At 44.7% G+C, this 25,570-nt stretch overlaps 1 protein-coding gene across 2 annotated transcripts in view; it reads left to right on the top strand.

Annotated features, from left to right (window-relative positions):
- Positions 1–25,570, top strand: part of LOC106584023 (low-density lipoprotein receptor-related protein 8) — a 271,370-nt gene that overhangs the window by 117,085 nt on the left and 128,715 nt on the right. For both annotated transcript variants that reach the window (XM_014168792.3, XM_014168793.3), the window contains exon 3: positions 9,856–9,978. In XM_014168792.3, coding sequence (XP_014024267.1) covers positions 9,856–9,978 — 123 coding nt within the window. The remainder of the gene's footprint in view (positions 1–9,855; positions 9,979–25,570) is intronic.

The following is a 25,570-nucleotide window of genomic DNA, read 5'->3' on the forward strand; positions in this document are numbered from 1 at the left end:
AAAACCAGCTAAAATGATGCACTAACCTTTTACAATCTCCATCAGATGACACTCCTAGGACATTATGTTAGACAATGCATGCATTTTTAGTTCTATCAAGTTCATATTTATATCCAAAAACAGCGTTTTACTATGGCATTGATGTTGAGGAAATCGTTTCCCTCCAATAACCGGCAGTCAAGTCAGCACCACAAATTAAATAATTAAAATTAGAAAACATTGGTAAAATATTATATTGTCATTTAAAGAATTATAGATTTACATCTCTTGAACGCAATCAACTTGCCAGATTTAAAAATAACCTTACTGGGAAATCACACTTTGCAATAATCTGAGCACTGCGCCCAGAAAAATATGCTTTGCTATACAGACAAACGGCCATGTTGGAGAGATCTAAAATCGAAAATTCTATGTAAATAATCCATTACCTTTGATTCTCTTCATCAGATGTCACTTCCCGGAATCCCAGGTCCATAACGAATGTAGTTTTGTTCAAAAAAGCTCATCATTTATATCCAAAAAGATCCGTGTTGTTAGCACATGATCTAAGCCAGCCGGACTTCTCGTCATGAACGAGGGGAAAAAATATATTTACGTTCGTTCAAACATGTCAAACATAGTATAGCATAAATCATTAGGGCCTTTTTTAACCAGAACATGAATAATATTCAAGGTGGACGAATGCATTTTCTTTTAAAACGTTTTGGAACGAGGGTACCCAACATGACCTCGCGCGCCAGAGTCTAATCTGCCATCACCGTTCCAAGGCTCTTGTTCGGTCAGATCTCATAGTAGAAGATTCAAAACACTTTGTAAAGGCTGGTGACATCTAGTGGAAGCAATAGGAAGTGCCAAAACATTAATCAGCCCCTGTGTGTTTCAATGGCATAGGCTTAAAGGTAATTCAACACATCAGGTATCCACTTCCTGTCAGAAAATGTCTCAGGGTTTTGCCTGCCAAATGAGTTCTGTTATACTCACAGACACCATTCAAACAGTTTTAGAAACTTTAGGGTGTTTTCTATCCATATATAATAAGTATATGCATATTCTAGTTACTGGGTAGGATTAGTAACCAGATTAAATCGGGTACGTTTTTTTATCCAGCCGTGAAAATACTGCCCCCTAGCCCCAACAGGTTAAGTTCCTTGGCGTACACATCACGGACAAACTGAAATGGTCTACCCACACAGACAGCGTGGTGAAGAAGGCGCAATAGCGCCTCTTCAACCTCCGGAGGCTGAAGAAATTTGGCTTGTCACCAAAAACACCCACACACTTTTACAGATGCACAATCGAGAGCATCCTGTCGGGCTGTATCACCGCCTGGTACGGCAACTGCTCCGCCCACAACCGTAAGGCTCTCCAGAGGGTAGTGAGGTCTGCACAACGCATCACCGGGTGCAAACTACCTGCCCTCCAGGACACCTACGCCACCCGATGTCAGAGGAAGGCCAAAAAGATAATCAAGGACAACAACCACGAAACGCCACTGCCTGTTCACCCAGCAATCATCCAGAAGGCAAGGCCAGTACAGGTGCATCAAAGCTGGGACCGAGAGACTGAAAAACAGCTTCAATCTCAAGGCCATCAGACTGTTAAACAGCCGTCACTAACATTGATTGGCTGCTGCCAACATACTGACTCAAATCTCTTGCCACTTTAATAATTAAAAATTGGATGTAATAAATGTGTCACTAGTCACTTTAAACAATGCCACTTTATATAATGTTTACATACCCTACATTACTCATCTCATATGTATATACTGTACTCTATTCCATATACTGCATCTTGCCTATGCCGCAGGGCCATCGCTCATCCATGTATTTATATGTACATATTCTTATTAATTCCTTTACACTAGTGTGTATAAGGTAGTTGTTGTGAAATTGTTAGATTACTTGTTAGATATTACTGCACGGTTCGGAACTAGAAGCACTCGCATTTCGCTACACTCGCATTAACATCTGCTAACCATGTGTATGTGACCAATAACATTTGATTTGATTTGATTAGTCAGTTGCACAACTGAATGCATTCATCTGAAATGTGTCTTTCGCATTTAACCCCACCCCTCTGAATCAGAGAGGTGGATTGTGTGAGAACGACCTCACTGAGAGAGAAAGTAAAGACAGGCTGTCCTTAAAGCATACTCAACCTAGTTTAACTCTTGGCAAATTAATTGGATTTTTGTTTTATCAAATGGGAGTGGCTCTGTTTATGCCACATCGTAAGATGGTAGACAGATCCTTCCATCTGGTAATGGCCCTGGCTCGTCTTATCACAGTGCAGCACATAAAGGATTGTCTACCTCAGCCCTTCAATACAGCTTATCAACACCTATTATCAACCATATATATATCATAGGGTGCCATAGGGTGCCATTTCGGATGCAGCACTTAACAAAGACAGGGCAATCACACCAAACAAGGTTCAATGTTTCTCCTTCATTGTTATTATAGTGTTGTAGCTATACATTACATTGTCTCCTTCCCTGTGATGGAGAGAACACGTTTTGAGGGGTAAATGGAGTGTGGAAATTGAATGACTCCGAGGTTCCTGACCTTCACCTGTTTCCCCTGCTCCTCTGTCGCTTCTTCTCAATTCACATTCCTGTGTTGTTCCGGCGACGTGGCGGATTCCTTAGAGGTGTTGCGGTGGCTCGGTAAACATCCCAGGTCACCCGAGTCAGTCAGTAATCATGGTGGCCCCTGGAGCGTGTCATTGGGAGAATGCCGGTAGCTCCGAGAGGAGCTTCCTGTCTTCTCTCGGCTGATCGGGGGAAGGGGGTGGGCCTACAAGATAATTAATAGGAATCACAGCGGGAATGGGAAAAATAATACCTGTTCTGGTTGGTCTGAGACAGGGCTGTGTGATGTGCGTGTGTGAGCGCGTACTTGCGTGTGTTACTTGTTTGTGGATGTATTGTATATATTCAGCTCGTGGACTCACACACTTTACAGTGAGTTCAAGGTATTCTATATGGATGGCGTTCTCATGACATGTCTCAGCTGGCGAAGGAGGTAAACGTATATTTGTGTATATATTTGTGTCAGCAACTCTGTCCACATTTGAGTGGGATGTGTGTGTATATACATAATTGTTTGCATTTGTGTGGTGGTTGTTTGTGGATGCGCATGCGTTTGCCACTTCTGTGTGGCACAGGATCTTGATGCATAAGTCATAAATCAACAAATCCTTGAGGTAGCTGTGGAGAATGGGCAAGATTACCGTGTGCCACAACACACACACACACACACACACACACACACACACACACACACACACACACACACACACACACACACACACACAACACAGCGCTGGGAGATGAAGGAACAAAAATCAACAGCGCACAAGCCCCTCGGAATGCCACCGCACCACATGGCACTGCCAGCCCAATCACTGAAGACACTAAACTCACACCAATTCAACAACATCTGGCAGTCCTTCAAGCTAACATTTCCTTTTCTTGGGATAATTAAAAGCATATTGTGGTGTGCTACAATGGTGAAACCCTCACTTAAAGCAGTTTGAAGGTCGGTGGGGGAGGTAATGAGAAATTCCTACTATTCTTTCCATGGATTATTTGCTCTTTTGTCCTTGAGATAAGAAAGGACGAGAGGGAGGGATGGAGAGAGGGTGGGAGAGATTGTGGGTGATTGATAGGTCTGCCGTTGCTCTGTTTCCTTAGTCCCCCTCCTCACCCCAATGGAGTGTTCTCCCACCCCTATACATCCTTAGGCACCCTACTACCCACTCTCCACACTCTCCATACCCCTATATCTCCCTCCAATCATCCCATCTGGGGATCATTGTCCTGTTGAAAAACAAATGATTGTCCCACTAAGTGCAAACCAGATGGGATGGGGTATCGCTGCAGAATGCTTTGGTAGCCATGCTGGTTAAGTGTGCCTTGAATTCTAAATAAATCACAGACAGTGTCACCAGCAAAGCACCATCACACCTCCTCCTCCATGCTTCATGGTGGGAACCACACATGCGGAGATCAACCATTCACCTACTCTGCATCTCACAAAGACACGGCGGTTGGAAGCAAAGATCTCAAATTTGGACTCTTCAGACGAAAGGACAGATTTCCACTGGTCTAATGTCCATTGCTCATGGTTCGTGGCCCAAGCAAGTATCTTCTTCTTATTGGTGTCGTTTCGTAGTGGTTTCTTTGCAGAAATTCGACCATGAAGGCCTGATTCACGCAGTCTCCTCTGGACAGTTGCTGTTGAGATGTGTCTGTTACTTGAACTCTTGTGAAGCATTTCTTTGGGCTGCAATTTCTGAGGCTGGTAACTCTAATGAACTTATCCTCTGCAGCAGAGGTAACTCTGGCTCTTCCTTTCCTGTACTGGTCCTCAGGAGAGCCAGTTTCATCATAGCACTTGATGGTTTTTGCGACTGCACTTGGAAGACAAGGTCTTGATTTTTTCCATATTGACTGACCTTCGTGTCTTAATGTAATGATGGACTGTCGTTTCTCTTTGCTTATATATAATAACATTGACTTGGTCTTTTACCAAATAGGGCTATCTTCTGTATACCACCCCTACCTTGTCACAATACAACTGATTGGCTCAAATGCATTAAGAAGGAAAGACATTTTACAAATTAACTTTTAACAAGACACACCTGTTAATTGAAATGCATTCCAGGTGACTACCTCATGAAGTTGGTTGAGAGAATGCCAAGAGTGTGCAAAGCAATCATCAAGGCAAAGGGTGGCTACTTTGAAGAATCTCAAATATAAAATATATTCTGATTTGTTCAACACTTTTTTAGTTACTACATGATGCCATATGTGTTATTTCCTAGTTTTGATGTATTCACTATTATTCTACAATGTAGAAAATAGTACAAATAAAGAAAAACCCTTGAATGAGTAGGTGTGTCAATTTTTTTTATTCGTACTTCACGTAAGCATCAGCTGTCAGAGCAGTTTACCGATCATTGTACCTGTACACAGCACATCTGTAAATAGCCCACCCTACTACCTCATCCCCATATCAGGAGACCATCCGCCACCTCATCAGGAGCATGCCCAGGCATTGTAGGGAGGTCATACAGGCACGTGGAGGCCACACACACTACTGAGCCTCATTTTGACTTGTTTTAAGGACATTACATCAAAGTTGGATCAGCCTGTAGTGTGGTTTTCCACTTTCATTTTGAGTGTGACTCCAAATCCAGACCTCCATGGGTTGATAAATTGGATTTCCATTGATTATTTTTGTGTGATTTTGTTGTCAGCACATTCAACTATGTAAAGAAAAAAGTATTTAATAAGATTATTTCTTTCATTCAGATCTAGGATGTGTTGTTTAAGTGTTCCTGTCACCGTTTTCGTCGGTAGAAATGGAGGACCAAAACGCAGCAGGCATGCGGTTGTTCATTTTGAACATTTATTAACTCCAAAATGAACACAAAAATAACAAAAGATAAACTGACACTCCTGTAATGTTGACACACACTAAACATGGAACAATCTCCCACAAATGACAAACACAAACACACCCTAATATATGGGACTCTCAATCAAAGGCAAATAGACAACACCTGCCTTCAACTGAGAGTCCCAACCCCAATTAACCAAAACATAGAAACAGACACACTAGACTAAACATAGAATACATGAAAACCAAACAGTGCCCCAAAACCCCGGAATACTTAAATCAAATGCCCCTTCAACAAACACACCACCCCGAACCACATAAAACGAATACCCTCTGCCACGTCCTGACCAAACTACAATACCACTTAACCTTATACTGGCCAGGACGTGACAGTTCCCTTTATTTTTTGGAGCAGTATATATTTTTTTCTATTGTGTTATTGACTGTACGTTTGTTTATCCCATTTGTAACTCTGTGTTGTTTTTGTTGCACTGCTTTTCTTTATCTTGGCCAGGCCACAGTTGTAAATGAAAACTTGGCCTACCTGGTTAAATAAAAATGAAAAAAATTCAAATAAATGTGGACACCCCTTCAAATTAGTGGGTTCGGCTATTTCAGCCCCACCCGTTGCTGACAGGTGTATAAAATCGAGCACACTGCCATGCAATCTCCATAGACAAACTTTGGCAGTAGAGTGGCATTACTGAGCTCAAGTGACTTTCAACATCTCACCGTCATAGGATGCCACCTTTCCAACAAGTCAGTTCGTCAAATATCTGATCTGCTAGAGCTGCACCGGTCAACTGTAAGTGTTGTTATTGGGAAGTGGAAACGTCTAGGAGGAACAACGGCTCAGCCACGACGTGGTAAGCCACACAAGCTCACAGAACAAGACATCTGAGTGCTGAAGCGCGTAGCTCATAAAAATCGTCCTCAGTTGCAACACTCACTACTGAGTTCCAAACTGCCTCTGGAAGCAATGTCAGCAGAAGAACTGTTTGACGGGAGCTTCATGAAATGGGTTTCCATGGCTGAGCAGCTGCACACAAGCCTAAGATCACCATCCGTAATGCAAAGCGTTGGCTGGAGTGGTGTTGAGCTCGCCACCATTGGACTCTGGAGCAGTGGAAACAAGTTCTCTGGAGTGCTTAATCACGCTTCTCCATCTAGCAGTCCGACGGACAAATCTGGGTTTGGCGGATGCCAGTAGAACGCTATCTGCTCCAATGCATAGTGCCAACTGTAAAGTTTGGTGGAGGAGGAATAATAGTCTGGGGCTGTTTTTCATGGTTCGGGCTAGGCCCCTTAGTTCCATTGAAGGGAAATTTTAACGCTACAGTAGCCTTATAAACATATACATCTTTAAAATGTTATTTTTTTTAAAAGTTGAATTCAATAATATATTTGTACCACTGTAGATGCTGTTTTTTTTATTTACAGTAGTTATGTACAGCTGGAGGCATTTTGAAAACATGTTTCAAACTTGTTTTTCACAAGTGTTTGAACTCTGCAAACAATGTGATATTCTAGATGATTCTGGGCTTCCAACTTTGTGGCAACAGTTTGGTGCAGGCCCTTTCCTGTTTCAGCATGACAATGCCCCCGTGCACTAAGCGATGTCCATACAGAAATGGTTTGTCGAGATCCGTGTGGAAGAACTTGACTGGCCAAGACCTCAACCCCATCAAACACCTTTGGGATGAATTGGAACGCTGGCTGCGAGCCAGGCCGAATCGGCCAACATCAGTGCCCGACCTCACTAATGCTCTTGTGGCTGAATGGAAGCAAGTCCCCATAGCAATGTTCTATCTTCTATTGGAAAGCCTTCCCAGAAGAGTGGAGGCTGTTATAGCAGCAAAGTTGGCACCAACTCCATATTAAAACCCATGATTTTGGAATGAGACTTTCAATGAGTGTCCACATACTTTTGGTCATGTATGTGTGGAGTGGGAGACTGGCTGGGGAGATGGAAGGGAGTTAGATGAATTCCCAGATAAAATAATAGGAGACTGGAGGGGATTTGTGTTCAGTGACACACTCGCATGATATTGCAATCACTAACACACACACACGCGTGCGCATACACACACCGGGAGGGGATTTGTTGAGTCTACAGGGATGTGTAATTCCATTACACAGGACCTCTGTGGATGTAGCTTCCTCCTCTGCAATCTCACAGCCATGTACTTGGGAGTTTTCTTTTTAACTGCTTGAAAATTGTATTCTAGAATCTGGGTGTTTTTTGTTGTAGCCATCGGGAAAATACTTCTACTTGATGTCCCATTATAATGGAGACTCTTGTCCTCATCCATTAGAAGATGTTGGTAGGACTTTTAGGTACTTCCCCATTGTGTTGCTCAAATGTACGTAGTTCGTTCCTTGAGCTGTTCTAGTCTGTTAACGTTCATGGGTCATTCCATGAAATGAGTGCCTTTTGCGTACCTTTGATATTGTAAGTAGAAATTGTGCACCAATATTGAATTGTAAAAGCCCGTTATGTCAAATGAGGTTCCCCTTTAACGAAAGGAGAATTCGATCATTCAAAATTCAGCATTTTGACATGTCCCTCCGTCAACCCTGTGTTACTTCTAGGAAGATTTTAACCCACTTAACGTTTCACTACCATGTGATTAGCGATTCATTTACGTCTGTCCCTCATTTTAAGGTCAACCATGTTATGTGAACTGGACTCTCACTTTAATATGGTGAAACGATTCTTATTTTGATTTTTTTTTTCAAAAGAAGCTTTGAATGTCTAATAAAAGCAGGTGAGCTGTTTCTAGTCTTTTTGGCCATTTTCTGGTGTTTTGTGGTGGAAAACTGAGTTGAGTATAACCCTGCTAACCATAGATACACAAGCCTAGAAATGTTTGAACAAAAATTAAAATAAATAAGCTTACATTCAATTGCCACGACAAGCATCCGTTCCCCCTGTCACAAGGCGATGTATGGCTGATTTAAGAAGAAACTCTGTTACTGTCAACCCTTTTACTTTATTTGCCACTTAATAGGCACTTACTATAGCCATTTTGTAATTTCACGTCTTGAGTTGGTAAAACTAGTTTTTTTTATGTGCTCATTATGACAGAATGTTCAAATTAGGTGAAATCAAACGTTTTTTTGGGACTAACTTACACTTCTCAAGAAGCACCGAATTGGTGGAATGACCCTATTATGTAATGTTTCATGTTTATTGTGGACCCTAGGAAGAGTAGCTGCTGCTTTCGCAACAGCTGGTGGGGATCCTAATAAAATACCAATTACCAAATGTATTAGGAGGTGTATTAGGAGTTGTTTGTGACTTCTCTGTACTTTCCAGCATGTCAGGCAGTAACCTAGCAGGTAATGACGCGAGTGCTGTCAGGTGTAATAGTCCGAATCCGGCACGTTTTGTTTCACTACACTATCTTCCTGTTGTGTTATGAGTCCCTGGGGGGGGGGGGGGGGCATCATTCATATGCAGTGATTTCAACCCCCCAGTCTGGCCACCCAAGGTAGGCTACATCACATAAACAATAGGCTAACACGCCTCTAGTCTACTCAGCCAGACTGGGCTAGGCCGCAGCAATCATCACACTCCACTACAGTGATTCTGACTAGTGCTACAGTACAATAACCTACATTAGATGTAGTCAATGTAGTTGACATTTTTAGGCTAAAATCTTTAGCCTAACTAGCCTCTCTCCATCCAGGCAAGACCCCTAGCGATCCCCCTCACACTCCACTGCAGTGATTCTGACTAGCCTAGCACTCCACTAATTTACATTTTAGGCTAGTGCCGTCCCGTGGGCACAACACTGTTTAAACCAAGGCATGTAAATGAGGAAGAGAACAGGACAGTTAGTCCCGCTGTGTGTTGTTCATCAGGCAAGCGGAGCGAGGCATTGTTCTCTCTCTCACATGAGGTGAGTGCTTTCTCTTGTTCAGAACTCTCCCGGTCAAGAAGAAGGAGCTTTAGCTCCCCCTGTGACACACTCAAACGCTCCAATTTTCCCCGGGCTGCTCCGCTCTGCTCGGAGAGAGTGACTGGAGAATGGGGTTAGATGGGTTATGAGACTGGTCATCTAACAACAGTCTGCCCTTGCTGCAATCTCTGGGCACTGAGACAAATGGACAGGTTTGGGAGGGTATTTGTAAAGTGGGGGTAAATGAACTGAAGCTTGCATCTGGCCACGTTTTGTGCAGTTTGCTTATTAGATAGTGGACCTGATTGTAAACCCGACCTCGAGGTTTTCATAATTTGTTCAAAGCGAGACACCATTTCACTTAGCTTGAGTTGTGTATTTGACAGAATACTAATCTGATCTCTCTCTCTCTCTCCTTCCCTATCTCTCTCTCTCTCTCTCTCTCTCTCTCCTTCCCTATCTCTCTCTCTCTCTCTCTCTCTCTCTCTCTCTCTCTCTCTCCTTCCCTATCTCTCTCTCTCTGTCTCTCTCTCTCTGAGCAGCAAAGAAGACATGTGCCACCACAGACTTTGCGTGTGAGAACGGCCAGTGTGTTCCCCAGCGGTGGCGCTGTGACGGGGAGCCGGAGTGTGCCGACGGATCAGACGAGGCCGACGCTACATGCAGTGAGTTCAGACGTTCTCTTTCCCGTACTGTGGTGTAGATGTGTATGGAGGAATGGGTGCGTGTCGGTACAAGAACAACAAAAAACAAATGGGCCTTCAGGACACCTCTAACACATTCACATGCCCACGCCACACACCACACACATCCTGGCATCCAGAGGAACATTGCCTCCAGCTCAGTGGCAAATGAGGTACGAGGAAGCTGCGGGTTGGAAAACCAAATCAGCCAGCCGGCAGCCCACAGTGTGTTTTCTCCTCATCTCCGTTCCAGAGCAGTGAGCCCGATCTGCATTGTGGGTACCTTATTTAGCCCTGTCACGTTTGAACCGCTGTACCGCCAATTCCCGCCTCATTTCTAAAAATGAACGTGTTTCCTTCCCTTACCTCTGGAAATCAGATTGATGTTTTCTGTGTTTTTTTTCACAGAGCTTTTTTTCACCAAAGACACACAGCCAGCACATCCCTCCAACCAGCAGAACAAACCCTGTCCACTTCCATCTGTCTGAGTCTCACACACACGGCCAACTGACCCTACTGTACTTCTGTGCCCCCCTGTCACACTCACACAGACCTGAGGTCAGCTCTAAACCCTGTTCCGCTACCCTCACATCCTGCTTATTAATTACCCAGGATTCACTGCGGGCTGCACTCCATTTTTTCATAATTGCCACCAGCATATGACCTGTGTACCGGGGCAGCGTTTGAAAACAAGCACCAGGAGGCATGTTCACACATCGCTGTGTATTACTTTTTAACGCAGCCGTAATGACTTAGCCCTGGCCATTGATCAAGCAATCCACGGGCATTACTGTACAGAGACAACCGTGAGATTGCAGCCATTTCTTTATAGCCATAACTTACCTGCCATTACTGAGGGACGGCGGCATTATGCTAAACTCTATGGCTATAGGAGGAGAGTCATAGAGCTGTTATATACTCATATCGGAAAGTATTCAGACCCCTTGACTTTTCCCACATTTTGTTACAGCCTGATTCTAAAATGTCTTCTCATCAATCTACACACAATACCCCATAGTGATAAAGCGAAAACAGGTTTTTAGAAATGTTTGCAAAAGTATTAAAAATAAAAAACACAAATACCTTATTTACATAAGTATTCAGACACTTTCCTATGAGACTCGAAATTGAGATCAGGTGCATCCTGTTTCCATTGATCATCTTTGAGATGTTTCTACAACTTGATTGGAGTCCACCTGTGGTAAATCCAATTGATTTGATATGATTTGGAAAGGCACACACCTGTCTATGTAAGGTCCCACAGTTGACAGTGCATGTCAGGAGAAAAATCAAGGCATGCGGTCGAAAAGAATTGTCCATAGAGCTCCGAGACAGGATTGTGTTGAGGCATATATCTGGGGAAGGGTACCACAAAATGTCTGCAGCATTGAAGATCCCCAAGAACACAGTGGCCTCCATCATTTTTAAATGGAAGAAGTTTGGAACCACCAAGACTTACTGGAGCTGGCCGTCCGGCCAAACGGAACAATCGGGGGAGAAGGGTCATGGAGGTGACCAAGAAGACAATGGTCACTCTGACAGAGCTCCAGTGTTCCTCTGTGGAGATGGGAGAACCTTCCAGAAAGACAAGCATCTCTGCAGCATTCCACCAATCAGGCCTTTATGGTAGAGTGGCCAGACGGAAGCCATTCCTCAGTAAAAGGCACATGACAGCCCGCTTGGAGTTTGCTGGAAGGCACCTAAAGACTCTCAGACCATGAGAAACAAGATTCTCCGGTCTGATGAAACCAAGATTGAACTCTTTGGTCTGAATGACAAGCGTCAAATCTGGAGGAAACCTGGCGCCATCCCTACGGTGAAGCATGGTGGTGGCAGCATCATGTTGTGGGGATGTTTTTCAGCGGCAGGGACTGGGAGACTCGTCAGGATCGAGGCAAAGATGAACGGAGCAAAGTACAGAGAGATCCTTGATGAAAACCTGCTCTAGAGTGGGGTGAAGATTCACCTTCCAAAAGGACAATGACCCTAAGCACACAGCCAAGACAACGCAGGAGTGGCTTTGGGTCAAGTCTATGAATGTCCTTGAGTGGCCCAGATGGACTTGAACCCAATCGAACATCTCTGGAGAGATCTGAAGAGAAAATTAGGCTCCCGAGCGGCGCAGTGGTCTAAGGCACTGCATTTCAGTGCAAGAGGCGTCACTGCAGTCCCTGGTTTGAATCCAGGCTGCATCACATCAGGCCGTGATTGGTAGGCCCATAGGGTGGCGCACAATTGGCCCAGCGTCGTCCGGGTTTGGCTGTCATTGTAAATAAGAGTTTGTTCTTAACTGTCTTACCTAGTTAAATATATGTTACATTTAAAATCCGCTCATGAAGATGATCCATGAGACAGTTATTAACCCCATCTGTACATGCAATGGGCTTTTGGGGGTTGTTGTTGAGTTGCGGTATTGTGCTGGTTCAAATGGCCAAAAAAAATGGCATACACAGGCAGATGTCTCTCTCATTGCCAGTTCATCTCCCCTTGGCTCTGCTCGTTCCTACCGTACTGTATAGTAGGACTTCTGTATGGGCGGCCAACACAACAGCAGCTGCAAGCAATTTTCAGAAGCAATATGGAGGAAAAAGCGGTGCTGGCAATGGTGTAGTGTCAAGATCTGACACACTGGAGAAAGGGTGACCTTGGGCTGCTGTTTGGAGGGCCTGCCATGTGTGTGTGTGTGTGTGTGTGTGTGTGTGTGTGTGTGTGTGTGTGTGTGTGTGTGTGTGTGTGTGTGTGTGTGTGTGTGTGTGTGTGTGTGTGTGTGTGTGTGTGAGATGGCGGGTTGCAGTCTCACCCTGAGTGTGTATTTGATTAGACATCGGTGACTCGGGCAGGCTCAGAGATTGTTCTAAGGAGAGAAGCCACCAAGAGGTTGAGAACACAACACACAGACACTATGCTAGACAGGTACAACCCTGAGAGAAGGGGTCTGTCTGGGTGACAAACAGAGCACACACTGCACCGCAAGCAATGTGTTTGTGCGTGAATGTGCATGGCTTTGTAGCTCTGGACTCTGCTGAGAGGTTAAATGGGTTTTGGAGAGGTGAGGGCCATGTGTAGCAGAGTGGAGGTCTCCTGTGGGTGTTTTTTAAAGGAAGCTACAGGTGAGGAACTGCTCAACACCTACTGTAGAAACATACACACATGCGCACACTCACACACACGCGCACACACACACACACACACTAGCTGACTCTGCTGAGAATGAGGGAAAGCTGCAGCAATCAAGACTTTGTATCGACCTCAGCTCCCATGTCAAATTAGTGTTGTCTCTAGAACCCCTCTCTAGCAGCGTATCCATCCACTGAAAGGCCGTGCTCTTGTCTCCTTCAGCATATCCATCCACTCTTCCCCACTGTGCGAGGTCCATAGATAACAGGGGTTCTCAGAGCTAGATAAATCAGACTAATAACTCAGAAGATGGCTCCGACAGATGGCTCCGACAGACATGGCATCTTAGCTAGCTCCTAAGCAACTTTGCAGTATAATTTTTTGGGGTGTATCATTTCATTATTATCCCATTTTTATTTATTTATTTTTCATTTAAAAAATGTACCCCCCTTTTCTCCCCAATTTTGTCATATCCAATTGGTAGTTACAGTCTTGTCCCATCGCTGCAACTCCCGTACGGACTCGGGAGAGGCGAAGGTTGAGAACCGTGCATCCTCCGAAACACAACCCCGCCAAGCCACACTGCTTCTTGACACACTGCTCACTTAACCCGAAAGTCAGCCGCACCAATGTGTCTGAGGAAACACTGTACACCTGGCGACCATGTCAGTGTGCATGCGTGGAGGGCCGGGCGCTAGAGCGCAATGAGACAAGGACATCCCGGCCGGCCAAACCCTCCCCTAACCTGGACGACACAGGGCCAATGATGCGTCACCTCATGGGTCTCCTGGTCATGGCCAGCTGCGACACAGCCCGGTATCAAACCGGGGTCTGTAGTAACGGGAGGCCCACGCCCAGAAAGTTTTTTGTTTTATTACATACAGCCGGAAATAACTTTTGGATATCAGAGAGGCGGTAACTCACCAGCATTAAGTCCAGGAATACGACTTTCCTGAAATGGATCCTTTGTTTGTACCCCCAAGGCAATTGAACTTATTCCAGAGGCTGCTCCAAGACGCCGCCGGCGGAAAAGAGGTATTCGGAATGGACTTCTAGTCCGACACCATCCACCGCTTCCGAGTATATTACTCGCTAATGTTCAGTAACTCTGGACAATAAAGTAGACGAGCTCAGGGTGAGGATCTCCTTCCAGAGAGACATCAGGGACTGTAGCATACTCTGTTTCACGGAATCATGGCTCTCTTGGGATATACTGTCTCCACCCATACAGCCAGCTGGGTTCTCAGTACATTGTACAGACAGGAATAAAGAACTCTCCGCAAGAAGAAAGGCAGTGGTGAATGTTTCATGACTAACTATTCATGGTGTGAATGTGATAACATACAGAAACTCAAGTCCTTTTGTTCACCTGACCAAGAATACCTCACAATCAAATGCCGACCGTATTACATCCCAAGAGAATTGTCTTCGGTTATTGTCACAGCCGTGTATACTTCCCCTCAAGCCGATACCACGACGGCACTCAAGGAACTACACTGGACTTTATGCAAACAGGAACCACATATCCTGAGGACGCATTTATTGTAGCTGGGGATTTTAACAAAGCAACACATTTTAGGAAAGTGCTACTGAAGTTCTATCAACACATTGACTGTAGTGTAGAAAAACACTCGACCACTGCTACTCCCCCTTTCGGGATGCCTACAAGGCCTTCCCCCACCCTCCCTTTGGAAAATCAGATCACGACTCCATTTTGCTCCTCCCTTCCTATAGGCAGAAACTCAAACAGGAAGTACCCGTGCTAAGGTCTGTTCAACGTTGGTCTGACCCATTGGAATCCATGCTTCAAGATTGTTTTGATCACGCGAACTGGGTAGCCTCTGAGAATAACGTTGACGTATACAAGGACACGGTGACTGAGTTCATCAGGAAATTTATAGGGGATGTTGTTCCCACTGTGACTATTAAAACCTACCCAAGCCAGAAACCGTGAATGGATGGCAGCATTCACACAAAACTGAAAGCGCGAACCACCACATTTAACCATGGCAAGGTGACTGGGAATATAGTTGAATACAAACAATGCAGTTATTCGCTCCGTAAGGCAATCAAACCGGCAAAACGCGTCATTACAGAGACAAAGTGGAGTCGCAATTCAACAGCTCAGACACGAGACGTATGTGGCAGGGTCTACAGCCAATCACGGATTACAAAGGGAAAACCAGCCATGACGTGGACTCCGACGTCTTGCTCCCGTACAAGCTAATCACCTTCTTCGCCCACTTTGAGGATAACACAGCACCACCGTCGCGGCCCGCTACTAAGGACTGTGGGTTTTCCTTCTCTGTTGCCCCTTATCCCAGTCTGCTGTCCCCACTTGCTTCAAGATGTCCACCATTGTTCCTGTACCCAAGAAAGTAAAGGTAACTGAACTAAATGACTATTGCCCATAGCACTCACCTCTGTCATCATGAAGTGCTTTGAGAGGCTATTTAAGGATCATATCAACTTTACCTTACCTGACACCCTAGACCCACTTCAATTTGCTTACTGACCCAATAGATCCATAGACGATGGAATCTCCATTGCACTGCACACTGCCCTATCCCATCTGGACCTATGTAAGAATGCTGTTCATTGATTATAGCTCAGCCTTCAACACCATAGTACCCTCCAAGCTCATCATTAAGCTCGGGGCCCTGGGTCTGAACCCTGCCCTGTGCAACTGGGTCCTGGACCTCCTGACGGGCCACCCCAGGTGGTGAAGGTAGGAAAAAAATACCTCCACTTCGCTGATTCTCAACACAGGGGCCCCACAAGGGTACGTGCTCAGCCCCCTCCTTTACTCCCTGTTCACCCATGACTGTGTGGCCACGCACACCTCCAACTCAATCATCAAGTTTGCAGAGGACACAACAGTAGGCCTGATTACCAACAATGACGAGACAGCCTACAGGGAGGAGGTGAGGGCTCTGGCGGAGTGATGCCAGGAAAATAACCTCTCCCTCAATGTCAACAAAACGAAGGAGCTGATCGTGGACTTCAGGAAACAGCAGAGGGAGTAAGCCCCCCATATTGACGGGACCACAGTGGAGAAGGTGAAAGCTTCAAGTTCCTCGGCATACACATCACTGACTGTCTGAAATGGTCCACCCACACAGACAGTGTGGTGAAGAAGGAGCAACATCGCCTCTTCAAACTCAGGAGGCTGAAGAAATGTGGCTTGGCCGCTTAGACCCTCACAAACTTTTACAGATGCGCAATTGAGAGCATCCTGTTGGGCTGTGTCAACGACTGGTACGGCAACTGCACCGCAGGGGTCTCCAGAGGGTGGTGCGGTCTGCCCAACGCATCACCGGGGGCACTCTGCCACTTTAATAATGTTTACATACTGCTTTACTCATCTCATATGTACAGTCGTGGCCAAAGGTTTGAGAATGAAACAAATATTAATTTTCACAATGTCTGCTGCCTCAGTTTGTATGATGGCAATTTGCATATACTCCAGAATGTTATGAAGAGTGATCAGATGAATTGCAATTCATTGCAAAGTCCCTCTTTGCCATGCAAATAAACTGAATCCCCCAAAAAACATTTCTACTGCATTTCAGCCCTGCCACAAAAGGATCAGATGACATCATGTCAGTGATTCTCTCGTTAACACAGGTGTGAGTGTTGACGAGGACAAGGCTGGAGATCACTCTGTCATGCTGATTGAATTTGAATAACAGACTGGACGCTTCAAAAGGAGGGTGGTGCTTGGAATCATTGTTCTTTTTTTCTCAACCATGGTTACCTGAAAGGAAACACGTGCTGTCATCATTGCTTTGCACAAAAAGGGCTTCACAGGCAAGGATATTGCTGCCAGTAAGATTGCACCTAAATCAACCATTTATCGGATCATCAAGAACTTCAAGGAGAGCGGTTCAATTGTTGTGAAGAAGGCTTCAGGCCGCCCAAGAAAGTCCAGCAAGCACCAGGACCATCTCCTAAAGTTGATTCAGCTGCGGGTTCGGGGCACCACCAGTACACAGCTTGCTCAGGAATGGAAGCAGGCCTGTGTGAGTGCATCTGCACGCACAGTGAGGCGAAGACTTTTGAAGGATGGCCTGGTGTCAAGAAGGGCAGCAAAGAAGTCACTTCTCTCCTGGAAAAACATCAGGGACAGACTGATATTCTGCAAAAGGTACAGGGATTGGACTGCTGAGGACTGGGGTAAAGTCATTTTCTCTGATGAATCCCCTTTCCGATTGTTTGGGGCAACCGGAAAAAAAGCTTGTACGGAGAAGACAAGGTGAGCGCTACCATCAGTCCTGTGTCATGCTAACAGTAAAGCATCCTGAGACCATTCATGTGTGGGGTTGCTTCTCAGCCAAGGGAGTGGGCTCACTCACAATTTTGCCTAAGAACACAGCCATGAATAAAGAATGGTACCAACACATCCTCCGAGAGCAACTTCTCCCAACCATCCAGGAACAGTTTGGTGATGAACAATGCCTTTTCCAGCATGATGGAGCACCTTGCCATAAGGCAAAAGTGATAACTAAGTGGCTCGGGGAACAAAACATCGATATGTTGGGTCCATGGCCAGGAAACTACCCAGACCTTAATCCCATTGAGAACTTGTGGTCAATCCTCAAGAGGCGGGTGGACAAACAAAAACCCACAAATTCTGACAAACTCCAAGCATTGATTATGCAAGAATGGGCTGCCATCAGTCAGGATGTGGCCCGAAGTTAATTGACAACATGCCAGGGCAGATTGCAGAGGTCTTGAAAAAGAAGGGTTAACACTGCAAATATTGACTCTGCATCAACTTCATGTAATTGTCAATAAAAGCCTTTGACACTTATGAAATGCTTGTAATTATACTTCAGTATTCCATAGTAACATCTGACAAAAATATCTAAAGACACTACTGCACCGTTGGAGCTAGAAACACAAGCATTTCGCTACACCCACAATAACATCTGTGAAATATGTGTTTGTGACCAATACAATGTGATTTTATTTTATTTATATTCTCCCAGTTTTCCGAATCCATAGAACCTGACATCCAAAGCAAAGACAGAGCTGAAAAGCGTTTTGATCTCTAGATTTGTTTTTATTCAATATTCTTTACTGCAAAAAATAACCCACATTGTCACTTTAGTTTTACCTTATTTTGGAAAGATGAAATTCAAAGCATTATCGAAGATACATTCATATATTCGGTTGCTAGACTGTTATTTGGGTAGGCCAAGGACTAGTGTGATCGACAGCAGAGCAGTGCCCATGGTGTTTAGCATTCAGAGGAAGGTAAATCTCTGAGGAGTTTCATCTGATTACTGGACTTCTCATTAAGACTTGTTATCTCTAATCAAGGTTGAATCACTGGGATACATTTTCAAAGGTTTCACACATTGTGTGGTGTGTGTTTGTGTGCTTGTGTTTTTATGCATGTGTATGTGCATGTGCTCATCCCTCCTCAAGCCATCATCCCTCTCCTCCGCTGCTCAAATCTCTCCTCCATCTCCCTTTCCTGATTCACTCTCTCAGCTTTGATTAGTTTGCAATTAACATTCCACCTTCACTCCTCTGCTTCCCTCATCCTCCCACCCATCCTTGCCATCCGTCCGCCATGCGCGCCCTCCCCACTGATTCCCAGTCAGTTTAATAATGCATCTGATTGAATTTATTTCCCAGTGAAGGAATCAATGTGTGGCCCCTGAGGCCTCTGGCATCCGATTAAGTAGGGCCCTCAGACAGTTCGTCAGGAGCGGACCCTAATTACAAATGTGAAAAATAAACTAGCCTGGTAGGTATTTTAAAGAAAACTACTCTTTCAGAGTAAGGGGGTTGATAGGTGGGTGAGCGGCTGGGTGGATGTGTTTGGGGTTAACCCCTTAGGTGCAATACGGGTGAGGGTTGTGAGATTTGCAGGAGAGTTGTAGGAGCTACTGTGGTAGTGGTTGTCTCCTTAGAAATGGGCTTGCCTTTGTGTTGATGTTGTGTTGATTTTGAACAGGAAGTTTAGGGATGAATCTGGTCACTCAGTACATTTATAAAACACAGTTTGGAAGATAAATACAGACGCAATAGTAAAAGTTTAACGTGTAGAGCAGAGCCCCTGTTCATATTAACCGACTTTGTTGTAAAACCTTGTTGTCTTGACTGTCTCAAGTGTCATTTATCCTCCATCTTAATGTTCCCACACTCCCTCTCTTCTTCTGCTCTATCTATTTTCTCAATCCCTCAGACATGCAGTCAACCCACGTAGTAACCTCTTAACCCACGTAGTAACCTCTTAAAGTCCTGCAAACCAGAATTGGTCCTTCAAACAAAGTTTATAGACAGAGAATGTTTTCAGAGTGGGAATTCAAATTATTCAGCTCTTGTTTGAGGTGACGTGTGTAATCCGTTGTTGTTACAAAGTCATTGAAACCGCCACGATAATAAACATATTATCGGGAGTTGTATACCCTGACTGTTCAGCCATTGTTATTTAGCTGTTTAGTCCTTGTCTTGATGTTGAAACATACTGTACTCCATAGCTGGCCTAAACGGTTTAGCTGTACTCTAGCATTGCAGCTCAGCTTTCTCTCTCTCTCTCTCAATTCAGTTCAATTCAATTCAAAGGGCTTTATTGGTATGGGAAACATATGTTTACATTGCCCAAGCAAGTGAAATAGATAATAAACAAAAGTGAAACAATCTATTTCTCTCTCATCTCTCTCTCGGTATCAGTTCCACTACTTCCTCTGTAGCATGGTGTCGGTAACCTTGTCAGTTCAATGGAGCCCTGGCAGGGAGACAATAGATGGGAAGGTATTATAGCGCTGTGCAAGAGTAGTGCTATAGTTAATTATTCTGAATATGAGGGAAGGTTCTAGTCAGATGCTCCGTCCGGACGGCTTCAATTTCATGCTCCAGGCTGTGGAGCTGCAGGGATAATTTCCCATGTGGCCGACTTTCCGCTAGAAGTCAACGGCCTCCTTGTTGCCTCTCTCAGTAAGCCCCCCTCCCCCTCCCTAGCTCTCGCCACTAGGGTTGCCCCCAACTCAGTACAGGCATCAGTGCCTCACTTCTGGCTGATTGTGCCAAGGTGCGAGCGTCAGCGTAGGCGTTTTAATGTGAATACTTTGCCTAAAGAAAGTATTCACACCCCTTGACTTTTTTCATATTTTGTTGTGTTACAAAGTAGGATTAATTGTCTTTTTGTTTTATTAATTGAAAATTAAACACTAATATATTTTGATTAGATAAGTATTTAACCCCCTAGGTCAATACGTGTTAGAATCACCTTTGGCAGCGATTACAGAGTCTTTCTGGGTACGTTTCTGAAAGCTTTACAAACCTGGATTGTACAATATTTCCCATTATTCTTTTTAAAATCATTTCAACTTTGTTTGTTTATCATTGCTAGACAGCCATTTTCTAGTCTTGCCATTGATTTTCAAGTCAAAACTGTAACTAGGCAACTCAGGAACATTCAATGTCATCTTGGTACAGTAAGCAACTCCAGTGTATATTTGGCCTTGTGTTTTAGGTTATTGTGCTGCTGAAAGGTGGATTTGTCTCCCAGTGTCTGGAAAGCAGACTGATCCCAGCTTTCCTCTAGGACTTTGCCTGTGGTTAGCTCTATTCCTTGTCTTTTTATCTTAAACAACTCCCTTGTCCTTGCCGATGACAAGCATACCCATAACATAATGCAGCCACCACCATGCTTGAAAATACAAAGAGTGGTACTCAGTAATGTGTTGTATTGGATTTCCCCCAAATGTAATGTAATCAAGTCAAGTTTTATTAGTTACATGCGCCGAATACAACAGGTGTAGACCTTACAGTGACATTCTTACTTACGAGCCCCTAACCAACAATGCAGTTAAAAAGAAAATATGAAGAAGAATAAGAAATAAAAGTAACAGATAATTAAAGAAAAGCAGCAAAATATCAATAGCGAGACTATATACAGGGGGGCACCGGTACAGAGTCAATGTGCGGGGTCACCGGTTAGTTGAGGTAAAATGTACATGTAGGTAGAGTTATTAAAGTGACTATGCATAGATGATAACAACGGGGGGGGGGGGGGGGGGGGGTCGTCAATGCCAATAGTCTGGGTGGCCATTTGATTAGATGTTCAGGAGTCATGACTTGGGGGTAGAAGCTGTTTAGAAGCCTCTTGAACCTAGACTTGGTGCTCCGGTACCGCTTGCTGTGCGGTAGCAGAGAGAACAGTCTATGACTAGGGTGGCTGGAGTCTTTGAGAATTTTTAGGGCCTTCCACTGACACCGCGTGGTATAGAGGTCCTGGATGGCAGGAAGCTTGGCCCCAGTGATGTACTGGGCCGTATGCACTTCCCTCTGTAGTGCCTTGCGGTCGGAGGCCGAGCAGTTGCCATACCAGGCAGTGATGCAACCAGTCAGGATGCTGTCAATGGTGCAGCTGTAGAACATTTTGAGGATCTGAGGGCCCATGCCAAATCTTTTCAGTCTCCTGAGGGGGAATAGGTTTTGTCGTGCCCTCTTCACAACTGTCTTGGTGTGCTTGGACCATGTTAGTTTGTTGGTGATGTGGACACCAAGGAACTTGAAGCTCTCAACCTGCGCCACTACAGCCCCGTTGATGACAGTGGGGGGCGAGCTTGGTCCTCTTTTTCCTGTAGTCCACAATCATCTCCTTTGTCTTGATCACGTTGAGGGAGAGGTTGTTGTCCTGGCACCACATGGCCAGGTCTTTGACCTCCTCCCTATAGGCTGTCTCGCCGTTGTCGGTAATCAGGCCAACCACTGTTGTTTCATCGGCAAACTTAATGATGGTATTGGAGTCGTGCCTGGCCGTGCAGTCATGAGTGATCAGGGAGTACAGGAGGGGACTGAGCACGCACCCCTGAGGGACCCCTGTGTTGAGGATTAGCATGGCAAATGTGTTGTTACCTACCCTTACCACCTGGGGGTGGCCTGTCAGGAAGTCCATGATCTAGTTACAGAAGGAGGTGTTTAATCCCAGGGTCCTTAGTTTGTTGATGAGCTTTGAGGGCACTATGGTCTTGAGCTGTAGTCAACGCTGAGCTGCAGTCAATGAATAGCATTCTCACATAAGTGTTCCTTTTGTCCAGGTGGGAGAGGGCAGTGTGGAGTGCAATAGAGATTGCATCATCTGTGGATCTGTTAGGGCGGTACGCAAATTGGAGTGGGTCTAAGGTTTCTGGGATAATGGTGTTGATGTGAGCCATTACCAGCCTTTCAAAGCACCTCATGGCTACAGACATGAGTGCTACGGGTCGGTAGTCTTTTAGGAAGGTTACCTTAGTGTTCTTGGGCACAGGGACTATGGTGGTCTGCTTAAAACATCTTGGTATTACAGACGTGGACAGGGAGAGGTTAAAAATGTCAGTGAAGACAATTGCCAGTTGGTCAGCGCATGCTCGCAGTACACGTCCTGGTAATCCGTCTGGCCCTGAGGCCTTGTGAATGTTGACCTGTTTAAAGGTCTTACTCACATCGTCTGTGGGGAGCGTGATCACACAGTCATCCGGAACAGCTGGTCCTCTTTTACATGTTTCAGTGTTATTTGCCTCAAAGCGAGCATAGAAGTAGTTTAGCTTATCTGGTAGGCTCGTGTCACTGGGCAGCTCTCGGCTGTGCTTTCATTTGTAGTTTGTAATGGTTTGCATCCCTGCCACATCCGACAAGCGTCAGAGCCATTGTAGTACAATTCTATCTTAGTCCTGTATTGACGCCTTGCCAGTTTGATTGTTCGTCGGAGGGCATAGCGGGATTTCTTATAAGCTTCCGGGTTAGAGTCCCCCTCCTTGAAAGCAGCAGTGTGGATGTTGCCTATAATCTATGGCTTCTGGTAGGTGTATGTTCGTACATTCACTGTTGGGACAACATCATTGATTCACTTATTGATGAAGCCAATGACTGATGCGTTGTATTCCTCAATGCCATCGGAGGAATACATATTCCAGTCTGTGCTAGCAAAACAATCCTGTAGCTTAGCATCTGCTTCATCTGACCACTTTTTTATTGATCGAGTCACTGGTGCTTCCTGCTTTAATTTTTGCTTGTAAGCAGGAATCAGGAGGATAGAATTATGGTCAGATTTGCCAAATGGAGTGCGAGGGAGAGCTTTGCATGCGTCTCTGTCTGTGGAGTAAAGGTGGTCCAGAGTTTTTTTCCCCCTGGTTGTACATTTAAGATGCTGATAGAAATTTGGTAAGACGGATTTAAGTTTCCCTGCATTAAAGTCCCCGGCTACTATGAGCGCCACCTCTGGGTGAGCGTTTTCTTGTTTGCTTACAGCTCATTCAGTGCGGTCTTAGTGCCATCATCAGTCTGTGGTGGTATGTAGACAGCTATGAAAAATACAGATGAAAACTCTCTTGGTAGATAGTGTGGTCTACAGCTTATCATGAAATACTCTTCCTCAGGCGAGCAAAACCTCGAGACTTCCTTAGATATCGTGCAACAGCTGTTATTTACAAAAATACATAGTCCGCCACCCCTTGTCTTACCAGACACTGCTGTTCTATCCTGCCGACACAGCATTTTACCGGCCAGCTGTATGTTGATAGTGCCGTCGTTTCAGCCATGACTCCGTGAAGCATAAGATATTGCAGTTTTGAATGTCCCGTTGGTAGTTTAATCTTCCGCGTAGGTCATCGATTTTATTTTCCAAAAATGGCACGTTTGCTAGTAGAATGTACGGAAGTGGGGGTTTATTCGATCGCCTACGAATTCTCAGAAGACATCCCGCCCTCTGGCCCCTTTTTCTCCTCCTTCTCTTCTCTTCACGCAAATGATGGCGACCTGGGCCTGTTCCCGGGAAAGCAGTATATCATTCACATCGGGCTCGTCGGACTCGTTAAAAGAAGAAAAGGATTCTGCCAGTCCATGGTGAGTAATTGCAGTTCTGATGTCCAGAAGGTTTTTTCGGTCATAAGAGACGGTAGCAGCAACATTATGTACAAAATAAGTAAAAAAATAAGTTACAAACAATGCAAAGAAATTTTTTTGGGACATTTTAGAAATACGTAAAATGTCAGCCTTGTTCTCCGGCGCCATCTTTTCTTTTTGCTTTGTATTCAGGACAAAAAGTTAATTTCTTTGCCACATTTTTTGCAGTATTACTTTAGTGCCTTATTGCAAACAGGACTCATGTTTTGGAATATTTTTATTTTGTACAGGCTTCCTTCTTTTCACTTTGTCATTTAGGTTTGTATTGTGGAGTAACTACAATGTTGTTGATTCATCTTCAGTTTTCTCCGATCACAGCCATTTCAACAAGCTCTCACAGTCAAACGTCAGAATTAGACGTTCATCCATGTTTCTCGAATGTCAAAATTCAAAGTTGTCCCAAACATCAAATTTCAAAGTGTTTGAAGTTAAGTTCAAGCATTCACTCCAAAGTTTTAAGGTTACGTTTGAATTTACGCATTCATTTAGAAATGTTAAGGTTAGGCATTAAATGCAAATGGTGAATGTAAGGTTTAAGGCTTAAAACAAACATAAATAATAAAAAATAAAACTTTCTATCGCCAGATATGAACATGCCATATTTTGCACCAGAGGGAGATGCTCCAAACGTGTTTAAGGTTAAGAAGAGAAGAGAGAAAGGAAGAGGAGAGGACAGGAGAGGAGAGAACGAGAAGAGGAGTTCACTGGTGGATCTAGAAAAAGTCTATGTGCTATTTGGAGTTTAGCACTCATTGTCCTTCTTAGACATTGTCACTTCCTCTCATGTCAACACTGCGAGGCGTGAGGAGAGGCGAGGCGAGTTGTATCTTCGTGACTTCCTTAGTGTTTCCATGTGTGTTTAACAGACAGAGTTTGTGACAAACAACAAACTGAGGGAGATCACTCATGCTCTCTCTCTCTCTCTCTCTCTCTCTCTCTCTCTCTCTCTGTTTGTCTTTCTTTTGCCTGACTTCCTCTTGACTTGCCACTTACTCTGATGTGATTGGCTGGGTCGGTCGTGCAGCTAGCTGAGTTGTGTCATGCGGTGGTTCGCCCCCATTATAATTTGAAACACTGTGAACGCTGTGATCTGGACCTCTGCTTGGCTGGATTCGAACACTGATTTGTAACTCTGGGTCTAAACTGATTGATGTTACTGACGGGTCTTTTTTTCCGTCTTCTGTTCTGTTCTACAGGGCTGAGGCATGAGGCTGGGGCTGCCAGACCTGGGTTCAAAAATGATTTAAAACAATTTCAAACACTTTAGCTGGGCTTGATTGAGCTTGCTGGGCTTGATTGACTAATAGAATAGTTGCAAAAGTGCAAACTCCCCATCAGGCAGGCTAAAGCAAATGCTGAAAGTATTTGAAAAATGTCAAATAGTATTTGAACCCAGGTGAGAGACAGCGGCAATACAGCTTCAGGAAGAAATGAGATTGTGTCCTGCTGCTTACTGTTTTGGACTGAGGGTCAGGGGGCAGCTCTCTCTAGGCCGGGATAATTGATGTTGCCCCAGACACAGCAGCGCACGCATGCACACACACACACACACACA

This window comes from Salmo salar, chromosome 23 (genome assembly GCF_965601325.2).
Source record: "Salmo salar chromosome 23, fSalSal1, whole genome shotgun sequence".
Classification (NCBI taxonomy): Eukaryota; Metazoa; Chordata; class Actinopteri; order Salmoniformes; family Salmonidae; genus Salmo; species Salmo salar.